The sequence below is a fragment of the Oncorhynchus masou genome, chromosome 26 (genome assembly GCF_036934945.1).
Source record: "Oncorhynchus masou masou isolate Uvic2021 chromosome 26, UVic_Omas_1.1, whole genome shotgun sequence".
NCBI classification, from domain to species: Eukaryota; Metazoa; Chordata; class Actinopteri; order Salmoniformes; family Salmonidae; genus Oncorhynchus; species Oncorhynchus masou.
The window spans coordinates 15,506,059-15,517,529 of NC_088237.1; the positions used below are offsets into that span (position 1 = coordinate 15,506,059).

The 11,471-nt window shown below is 45.1% G+C and overlaps 1 protein-coding gene across 1 annotated transcript in view; it reads right to left on the minus strand.

The window, feature by feature from the left end:
- The window catches only part of LOC135514869 (filamin-C-like), an 82,748-nt gene that overhangs the window by 25,694 nt on the left and 45,583 nt on the right, over positions 1–11,471 (minus strand). Inside the window, 12 exon segments of the mRNA XM_064938535.1 lie at positions 16–176; positions 412–535; positions 993–1,250; positions 1,423–1,616; positions 2,301–2,437; positions 2,798–2,924; positions 3,145–3,282; positions 7,259–7,459; positions 7,750–7,912; positions 8,036–8,113; positions 8,247–8,365; positions 11,097–11,247. Of these exon segments, the coding sequence (XP_064794607.1) occupies positions 16–176; positions 412–535; positions 993–1,250; positions 1,423–1,616; positions 2,301–2,437; positions 2,798–2,924; positions 3,145–3,282; positions 7,259–7,459; positions 7,750–7,912; positions 8,036–8,113; positions 8,247–8,365; positions 11,097–11,247 (1,851 nt within the window).

Below are 11,471 nucleotides of genomic sequence, written 5' to 3' on the forward strand. Positions count from 1 at the left end.
TTCTCTTTCTCTCACGTGGTCAGCGAACAGCACCATGATGGTGTAGCGTCCGGGGCCGGGGGGCATGTACTTCACTGTGAACGTGTCGTTGTCGTTCTTGATGATGTCAAAGTCGATGTCTGCCTCTGCCGGACCCACCACGCCGGGTGCACACTTTATGCCAATACTGACATCCCCTGAGGAATGGGAATGGGAGTGAAGGGGTCCGGGATTAGGGAATTCAGGAAGGGGATGAACATTGGAGTGGAAAAACGCAAGTAAGATTGTTTAACATTGAGAAGGCAGATGGCAACAAAATACTCATCAGTGTTAGAACCCACTCAACAACACCCATTCAGGTTGCAAACTGTCAGCTACAACGTTGAGTAGTGAAGACCCTTCTATGTGTTGTATTTCTCTGTTGCATCTCACCTTGTCCTGCCTCGCTGCAGTCCACAGTGAAGTAGGTGGGCTCGTTGGCCTTCAGACCTGACTTCTCCACACCTGGACCGTACACCTTCACATTCTCTGGGTGGCTGCCCTCTCCGATGGTCACCTGAGACACACACGCGCGTGCGCACGCACACACACACACACACACACACACACACACACACACACACACACACACACACACACACACACACACACAGCAATGACCATACATTACCAGTACCATAACATTGTACAAAGCTGTATACTATCTTTGGAAATGCACTGACTTTGCAATAGAACGCTGTAAGTGACGTACTGTACGTGTGGACTGTCTGTGTATCTAACACAGGGCTCTTCAACCCTGTTCCTGGAGAGTTACCGCCCTGTAGGATTTTGATCCAACCCTAATCTAGCGCACCTGATTCTAATAATTAGCTGGTTGATAAGCTGAATCAGGTTATTTACAACTGGGGTAGGAGTGAAAACCTACAGGAGGGTCTCTCTCCAGGAACAGGGTTGGAGAGCCCTGCTCTAACAGGTATTTGTCTACAGTCTGTTAGATGGGTGGTCAGCCTTACCCTGAAGGGACTGTTGGGGACGTTGACCTCTCCCCAGGTGATAATGATGGTGTGTTTGATGGGCTTGGTGGGAATGTAGACACAGAGGAAGGTGCTGTCTCCGTTCTCTGTGATCTGGATGTCTATGGGGAAGCCCTCTGCATCCTGGGCGTATATCTTCAGCTGGCCCCTGCCGGCTCTACTTGTATCAATGGTGAACTCTGCTGGTTTGTTGACAATGCAGCCAATCGGTTCCAGACCTGGGCCATAGCTCTTCACCTGCAAGTAGAAGGCATTTATAATGCTGTTATGTCATCCTTATGTAGCCTTTATGTCATTATGACGTCACTATTACAGTACGTTACCATTCTCTTACTGTTACGTCACTTTAATATTCTCGTTCTGCAGGCTGGCAAGCTGGTGGGGTAAATGTGAAGGGGTGGGGTCTAACCTTCTCAGGGAACACGTCATTGGCTGTGAGGAGGATGTGGGCCATAAAGGGGCTGTCCTTGATGTCCTCGTCGTCACAGATGACGTGAACAGCGTAGTCGCCAGGCTCCGTGGGCCAGTAACGTACGTCACATGACCCGTCGCCCTTATCATCACACTCTATCTTAGCCTGCGACGGGCCCTCGATGGAGAAACCTGGGGATGAACAGGGACAGGGAGGGAGATATAGGTACACATTATATAGAGGTGGGTAGAGATATAAGCTCTCACACACACAGAAATGCACACAGAAACACTGGCAACAAAGAGACAAACAGGCTTAGATGGCAACAGACTAAGTAATATTGGCAGGTTGGTTTTGTTGTCGCTTGCGATAGAGGTAGAAGACAGAGAAAGAAGAGTAAATTCATCCTAATTCGTATAATAACTGTGATAAGGTGAACCATCAGGGGTCATGACCTTTTCCCTCAGCTGGCAGGTCAGACTGATCATGTGACAGGAACAGGAAGCCCTCAGGCCTTGCGCTGGTTTCCGTGACAAGTGACCCCCAAAATGTGGGCTTTAATCTCTCCAACTCTCCAAATAATAACTATTGTGTGTGTGTGTGTGTGTGTGTGTGTGTGTGTGTGTGTGTGTGTGTGTGTGTGTGTGTGTGTGTGTGTGTGTGTGTGTGTGTGTGTGTGTGTGTGTGTGTGTGTGTGTGTGTGTGTGTGTGTGTGTGTGTGTGCGTGCGTGCGTGCGTGTGTGTGTGTGTGTGCGTGCGTGTGTGTGTGTGTCTGCTTAGACATAAATTGCCTGACAGTCATGCCAGAATTTCAATGGAAAACAGTCCAATAGTATAATCCTGTGTCTTTCTCATCTAACGGCCGTCAGACTTACCCAGAGTTCCCACCTCTGTGCCGATGGCCTCCACCACAAAGTCAGCTGACTTCCCCACCATGCCTGTCTCCAGGCCCGGCCCCCACGCCCTCACCTTCTGGGACCCCACGTCCTCACTCACCCCCACCTCAAACGGGCTGCAGGAAACACACACACACACACACACGTTAATGCAGACACATACATACAGTCAGGGGTGGTCTCGTCAAACAGGAATCCTTTATAGCCCCATTGACTGTAATGTCAGTAAAATTCACGTATTTGATGTTGGGCAGCAGTGATATTTCCAGTCCCCCCCAAACCATTAAACTCCAAGGAATGCAGGAATGTACGCTTCATAACATGACTCATTACAGGTCATTTCGGCTTCTTTAAGCTATTTCAACATCTGTCCTTCCAGGACACCCCTGGAAAGCCCTTAATGGTTGAGCACATTGCCTTTGTAACTTTCATGTGGTTGTGCCCACAGCAGAATAGGGGGGAGGACAGGGTTTTACCTGCGTGGGATGATCTGTCCGCCCCAGGTGATGGTGATGGTGTATTTGCCAGTCATGATGGGGTAGTAGTCACACTCATACACCCCGTCTCCCGCATCACGCACCTTCACAGGCTCCTCTAGTCCCTCTGAGGGGGTCACAAACAGGTCACACAAGGGTCACACACAGTAGCTCAGAGGTCAAAGGCTAGCCAGAGCATACAGTAGCTTTCCTATCACAACTAGACCATTGAAAAGCATTACATTTCATGAAAAGTATTTATGCCCATATGAAACCAGTAAATGAATGTGGTGGCAAGTCATAAACAATACAAATACAAAATACTACACTCATATCCACACACTCACTTGGCCCCTTGACGGTGACCTTGAGCTCTCCGCTGCCGGCTCCCTTGGTGTAGACCTTGAAGTCGGCCACCTCTTTCACCCTCACCCCCTTAGGCTGGAGACCTCTCCCTGAGGCCCGGCACATGTTGGGGTTGCTGGCTGTGGGACCACCGAGGGGTAACGTGGTTAGACAAGAAGACAAGAGGATACACACTCACACACACAGGCTGCGGCAGAGGTTGGCTGTTAGTTAGTCGGTTGAATGGTGGTGCATGAAGCACAGTCTGCATGGGCTACAGTCTGCATGGGCTACAGTCTGCATGGGCTACAGTCTGCATGGACTACAGTCTGCATGGACTACAGTCTGCATGGGCTACAGTCTGCATGGGCTACAGTCTGCATGGACATGGACAGTCTGCATGGTCTGCATACAGTCTGCATGGGCTACAGTCTGCATGGGCTACAGTCTGCATGGACTACAGTCTGCATGGGCTACAGTCTGCATGGACTACAGTCTGCATGGGCTACAGTCTGCATGGACTACAGTCTGCATGGGCTACAGTCTGCATGGGCTACAGTCTGCATGGGCTACAGTCTGCATGGGCTACAGTCTGCATGGGCTACAGTCTGCATGTCTGGCTACAGTCTGCATACAGTCTACAGTCTGCATGGGCTACAGTCTGCATGGGCTACAGTCTGCATGGACTACAGTCTGCATGGGCTACAGTCTGCATGGGCTACAGTCTGCATGGACTACAGTCTGCATGGGCTACAGTCTGCATGGGCTACAGTCTGCATGGGCTACAGTCTGCATGGGCTATCAGGGAAGAAGCAACAGGAGAGATGGACATTGAACAGAAGTTATAAACCTGCAGAACAGCTAGACAGAAAACAAAGACGGGTTACAGTAAGACACTGGGCTTGAATGGATAAGTCAAAATGAAAACAGTAAGACATGTTGAAATCATTTCTATGGGCTTGAATACAATGATGTTACACGGCGAACCTCTAGTTAGATGGCAAAAACATTCCAAGGAAAAATAGCTTAACTCTGCAAACATCTTGAGTTATGATGCTGCAGGCTTTCAATTAGCTAATTACCAGTGCTGTAATAGGACTGTAAAAGGCCACAGAAAACATTACAGACATTTTGTGAAATTAGGAAGAAATAACCAGCTAACTCTCCCAATTCATCATCATTTTATTTTAGAGATGTTTAGAGACGACCAAAAGAAAAATATGGAAAACAACTTAATAAAATAACTGAATGAAAAGTGAAATAGATTGATGGAAAACCTCTTGATAGAGAGGCTTATTAAAGTGGGTTATGAAGACAAACAACGTTATTGTTTTGTTATGTTGTGAAAAAGCTTTAAGAAATGTCAGGTTAACATTAAGCTACGAGGAGCATTTGCATGTTCAGTGTTAGTCAGAAAATGTAAAGTTGTAAATGGCTGACTGAACACAGAGCGATTGCTTTGGTCTGGAGGGGGATGAAAATGAGGATGACAAGTAGACAGTGTAATGAGGTATGTAAGACTCACACACGTCTGGACGGTCACGCTGACGTTCGCTCTCATCCCATGAATCAAAGGTCAAAAGTTAAGACAATCGATTTTCGTTTGACTTGAACAGAATTGTTTGTTTCTGGGTTTATCAAAAGGTGAAATGGGAAACTATCACAAAAGAACTGTGTTATGGTACACTATGATGCTGTTGTTTTGTTCAAATCCATCTGTGTTCATTCATGGGTGTTGTTACTCATTAGTTCTGTTCTAAATCGTCAAGTCAATTTAACGTCACACGTGGAAGAAATCAAATCACGTGTTACAGGATATTAAGCCAAAGTGAGCTACAAACTGGATAGAAATGAATGTGTGTGGGATTATTTGATCACTTTTTTGATGTACAGTATTCAAAGATTATTGCAATAAGGCAATGTTGGAAGACCAATGTACTTCTATTTTTGAGGCAGGTGATGTACTGTAAGTGTGTGACCTCTGTGTTTCGAAGACCTGCCGAGCGTCTGTAAAGGTGACCGTCCAAAACCAGCCAATCACATGGATGGATAATGAGCCAATCACATGGATGGATGGTGCGGCCTCTATTGTTAAAATGAGGAGGAACTGCATTTCTTTCTCCCATTCACTCTCTTCCTTTTCTTTCATTCTTGCATTCTCTCTCCCTCATCCTTTCATTTCTTCTTTCAGTTACAAACTCACTCATTCCCTCTCATTCTCTCTCTTTGAAAGCTGCCTGGTTTGAAGGGGTGGTGAAGCCACAGAGGGCTAAGCGCCAGCACATGCCATCAAGCTGGGGACCCCTGGTGCGGTGCATCACGGGGGTTGGGGGTATAGTTTTGAGTTTAGGGGGGACCAGGCTGGCGCAGGCAGGCTCCAGTCTCCCCTCCACGGGCAGGCCTGTACTAACTTGGTCGCCTGGGTTTGGGCGGTGTTGGGGGGGGCACTCTCTTGGCCTTGTCTGTGGGTGGGGTGCGTATGGACTGGGGCACTATCTGCACCGGAGAGCCAGGGGGCAGGGCGCTCGGTGGAGCTGCATGGAGGAACAACAACAACATGACACACACGCAGGAACAGGACAGGTCACTCTGGAGAACCACCAGAACCCACAGCTTAGAACCCTGCTGCTCCAACACTCAGAACCCATCCAGAGTCGTCCCACAAACCAAGGGTTCACCAACCCTAACCCAACAATTTTCAGAATAACCCAAAAGACTTCAGACCATGTCGGGTCCTGTCTATTATCCTCTTGAAGCTAGGGGGCACTATTTTTATGTTTGGAAAAATAACGTTCCCAAAGTAATCGGCCTATTTCTCAGGACCAGATGCTAGAATATGCATATAATTGACAGATTAGGATTGAAAACACTCTAAAGTTTCCAAAACTGTAAAAATATTGTCTGTGAGTATAACAGAACTGATAACTGATAACTGTTATTGCTGGCGAAACCCTGAAAAAATCAAACCAGGAAGTGGCTCTATTTTGAAAACTCCATGTTCCATAGCCTCCCATTGCTCCATTTAAAGGGATATCAACCAGATTCCTTTTCCTATCGCTTCCTCAAGGTGTCAACAGTCTTTAGACATAGTTTCAGGCTTTTCTTTTGAAGAATGAGCGTGAACGACCACATTGCGTAAGTGGATAGGTGGGGGCTCTCAGAGTGAGTTGTGCGCAAAAGAGAAAGGCGGCCATTGTTACTCCCGGTCCTCGTGAAAAGCCAACTATCAATATATTATCGAATAGATATTTGAAAAACACCCTGAGGATAGATTATAAAAAACGTCTGACATGTTTCCGTGGACATTATGGATATAATTTGGAATTTCTGTCTGCGTTGTCGTGACCTCTCTTTCTGGGGGATTCCTGGGCATAACGCACCAAACTGACGGAGGTATTTGGATATAAAAAATATCTTTATGGAACAAAAGTAACATTTGTTGTCTAACTGGGAGTCTCGTGAGTGAAAACATCCGAAGATCATCAAAAGTAAACAATTCATTTGATTGCTTTTCTGAATTTCGTGACCAAGTTACCTGATGCTAAGTGTACTTATTGTTTTATCGAGTGATCGATAAACTTACACAAACGCTTGTATTGCTTTCACTGTAAAGCATAATTTCAAAATCTGAGACGACAGGTGGATTAACAAAAGACTAAACTGTATTTTGCAATATTGCACTTGTGATTTCATGAATATGAATATTATCTAGTAATATTATTTGACTGTGGCGCTATGCTATTCAGCGTTGCTGATGACAATTATCCCGGATCCGGTATGGGTGGTTCAGAGAGGTTAAGGAAGCTTATCACTGTCTGTTATGGAGATCAAATGTTTAGTAGTGAGGTCAGTCTAGGCATTAAAACTCAATATTACTCAGATTAGAAAGAGAGGGAGGGAGTCAGATAGTGGATTACTATAAAAAATCAGTATGATCAATAAAATCTGTGTTTGTGTGTGTGTGTGTGTGTGTGTGTGTGTGTGTGTGTGTGTGTGTGTGTGTGTGTGTGTGTGTGTGTGTGTGTGTGTGTGTGTGTGTGTGTGTGTGTGTGTGTGTGTGTGTGTGTGTGTGTGTGTGTGTGTGTGTGTGCACAGGCATGTGTGTGTGTGTGTTACCCTCTGAGATGTGGACAGTGAAAGGGCTTCTGGGTATCTGCTGCCCAGCAAACGTCACATAGATAACATGAGGACCCTTCAGGATAGGGCAATAGGTGCAACGGAAAATACTGTCCCCCTTGTTTTCCAGAATGATATCCACGGTGTCTCTTCTGCCCTGGGAGTCCACAATGATCACACCTACGTCTCCAGCACCGGCACCTGAGGACAAAAAGAGATGTGCTAACACCTTCTACTGTCTGTTCAGAGGACAGAAATGGACATAACACTGGAGGACGGTAGAGAGAACAAATACATACATGTACTTTGTCATCATGATTGAAGGAATAAATATCAGCTAATATTGCAAAGCTAATGATCACTCTAAAAGATCCTTAGATTTACTTACAACCCTATTGATGAAACTAGGGGATTTCAATAGGGATGGTATATAGATTATCTACTTCCATACCATGAACATGGTCCTCCCCAGATGTGTATGCATGTGCTACCTGCTGTGTAGATGTCGAAGTAGGTAGGCTTGTTAGCCACGTTGCCTACAGGCTCCAGTCCTGGTCCTCTGGCCTGCACCTTGTTGGGGTCTCCCATGGCTTTGGACACACTCACCACGAAGGGACTCCTGTCTATGTCCTGCCCAGCAAACATCACCTTCACCTGGGGAAAAGAACACGCATAGACCCCTGTTAGACCACTGGAGAAAATCCCATACTACTGACGTTTATAAACTATAATTCAAAATATTTAAGTATGTATATACAGGTGCTGTAAGTGCATTACCTTGTGAAGGCCCTCCACTTTGGGCAGGTAGATGACAGAGTACGTCCTGTTCTTGTCATTGTTGGGGATCACTCTGGCCTGGAACAGAAAGAGAGGGGCGAGACGGGAGAAAAGGAGAGAGAACAGTAAATTGGGCAAATGAACAGCATCTTTAGGATGGAGGAGTAAGGGATTGAGGAGTTATGGGTTAATGTGAGTGAGAGTGCCCCACCTCCTCTGTGTGTCCCTCTGAGTCCTCCACATAGACCAGCACCTCCCCTAGCCCCGCCTCCACTGTCTCCACGATGAACTCAGCTGGCTTCAGCACCATGTTACCTCTGGGATCAATACCTGACGGGGGAAAGGATGGAGATGTAAGAGCCCTCGTTCACTTATTCTGTGCTGACAGATGGAAACAGGATGAAACACCTTCCTTTCCAACAATAATTCTTGCACCTAAAATACAGTATAAACATACAGAATAAACAGGAGGCCTTTGGGCGATGGAGCCTTTAGAAGATGTAGATTGTTAAGGAGGTCTGTTTTTTACCTATGTTTTATTTGTTTTGTTATTTTTTATTGCAGGGGTCCAAGTACACCATGACCGTCGTGAAGCAGGTGGGACAAAACCGGTTCCTCCTCAGGAGACTGAAAACATTTGGAATGGGTCCTCAGATCCTCAAAAGGTTCTACAGCTGCACCATCGAGAGCATCTTGACAGGTGGCATCACTGCCTGGTATGGCAACTGCTCGGCCTCCGAACGCAAGGCACTTCAGAGGGTAGTGCATACGGCCCAGTACATCACTGGGGCCAAGCTTCCTGCCATCCAGGACCTCTATACCAATCGGTATTTAGAGGAAGGCCCTAAAAAATGTCGAAGACTCCCGCCAAGCTAGTCATAGACTGTTCTCGCTGCTACCACACGGCAAGCAGTACCGGAGCACCAAGTCTAGGTCCAAGAGGCTTCTAAACAGCTTCTACCCCCAAGACTCCTGAATATCTAGTCAAATGGCTACTATCTCAACTATTATTTTTTCACTACTCCTCTTTAATAACATGTTACTTTTATCTCTTATTCTTATCTGTATTTTTTTTTTTTTTACTTCTCTGTCGGTTAGGGGCTCGTAAGTAAGCATTTCACTGTAAGGTGTATTCGGCGCATGTGACTAATACAATTTGATTAGATTTTATTGACCATTTCAAATTATACGTTTATTAAACATATACCCGTAGGCTGCCCCTCAAACAAAGGGGGGGAAAATGTAAGAAATACATACAGAGTTTAAGTTATAATACATTCTGTATCAGGATAAGAAAATAAAAACAAGAGGGCTTCCACCCCCATCCTCCCATTCCATTCCCCCAACCCCACCCAGCCAACATGTCTCAATTCAACCCCGGGTTCATAGTGTACAAGACAAAGTAGTGCACTGTGTTTTCTGTCAATATACCTGGTCAAATAATTGCTAATAAACAACTCTAAGGGCGGCCCTATAAAATCTGTGATTTTTTTTCCCAAATTATGTTTTATATTTTTCCAGATTGTTTTCTCAGTTTAATTTTTCCTTGATTCACTCTCAAAATTACAAACGTTCAAATTGGATGTTCTGAGTCCATATTGATGCTTAAATTACATTAGAAGGCCATTTGTTTTGGTCTGGAAGAAAAGTAAAAGTGAGTGTGATTCCCCTTTAATTGTGCATCTGGCTCTTTATTTGTGCATCTGGCCCTTTAATGGTGCATTTCGCGAGTGAGGAATGTGCCGTCGAATGTGCCGGTCTAGTGATGGTTCTGTGATTCCCCTTTAAAATTACAAACGTTCATAGAGAAACAACAAAATTGGATGTTCTGAGTCCATATTGATGCTTAAATTACATTAGAAGGCCATTTGTTTTGGTCTGGAAGAAAAGTAAAAGTGAGTGTGATTCCCCTTTAATTGTGCATCTGGCTCTTTATTTGTGCATCTGGCCCTTTAATGGTGCATTTCACGAGTGAGGAATGTGCCGTTGAATGTGCCGGTCTAGTGATGGTTCTGTGATTCCCCTTTAAAATTACAAACGTTCATAGAGAAACAACAAAATTGGATGTTCTGAGTCCATATCGATGCTTAAATTACATTAGAAGGCCATTTGTTTTGGTCTGGAAGAAAAGTAAAAGTGAGTGTGATTCCCCTTTAATTGTGCATCTGGCTCTTTATTTGTGCATCTGGCCCTTTAATGGTGCATTTAGCGAGTGAGGAATGTGCCGTCGAATGTGCCGGTCTAGCGATGGTTCTGTACTGCTGCTGCTCATTTCATGGCAAAGTTATTGTTATTATTGTCTTTGTATTCTTTAGAGGGTGGATCAGCTTTAATATTGCTGGAAATGAATTGGCAGATAGTGGTAGGTTTTGCTTTTTAATGCCAATAGTGGCTAACCAGGAATAATGTCAATATTGAGCAATGTTGTTCATTGACTAGCACCATTCATTCTCACTGTCAATAATAACTGTATGCACTGGCGGTTAGGAGAGAGTGAGGTGATTATCATCTAAGAGACCACATCTTCTTGGCGGCAGTGCTGCCTGCCAGTAGTAATCATCTCTGATTGATTGGGAGATTCAAGGAGCTATCATCGTTAAGTAACATAATAGACGCAAAGCATTGGATATTCACGTTCATGCACTTCAAAATTAATTTTGGAACTTTGCCCAGAAGCATTTACCTACAGGACCCTCCCACATCATATGAGGAATGTGTCTACCTGATTTAGAGGACACAGTGAACAGTTGGGAGTTGGGGCCAATTTCCCCAGTGTTAAATACAGTCTGTGAATAAACTTCAAATGTGTAAATTGATGGTTTGGATTATGGGATGCAAAGGTCATATTTTTCCATATTCTGTTCCAGTTAAAGGGTTGTTCAGATTCAATTACATCTGTGGACCATATTTTTGAGTGACGAGCTCAGAATATGAGCTTTGTAATAGTTGTTTATATATTATAGATTTCAGTCCTGTCGGGAGCCCAGATGATGTATATATAGATAAAGAAGTTAAAGACGTCTTTGAAGGAAATCAGTTGTTCCCAGTCTCTCTCTCCCACCTGGTCCATAGGCCTTGGCCTTCTTAGGGTGCAGAGTCTTGGAGCGCAGCGGGGCGCCAGGCTTCAGCTTGGACTTGGGAAACTGGGACAGGTAGGTCATCACCGAGTGCTCGTCCACATTGGGATCCACTATTTCCTCAGGGGCTATCACCTACAGAGAGGGAAAAGACAATAGACGGTGCACAGGGTCAAAGGTTATCATCACATCCTGTTTTTCTATGGATATACTCACAAGATACACGTCTCTAACAATGGGAGTCGTTGTCCACAAAGTGACACGGTGGGCTGTCTAACTCCAGCCAATCCTTCATTTTGGATTGGTGGAGACATCTCATTATTGTAATGCTTTTCTGAATATTCAATGAGGTTTGTTGA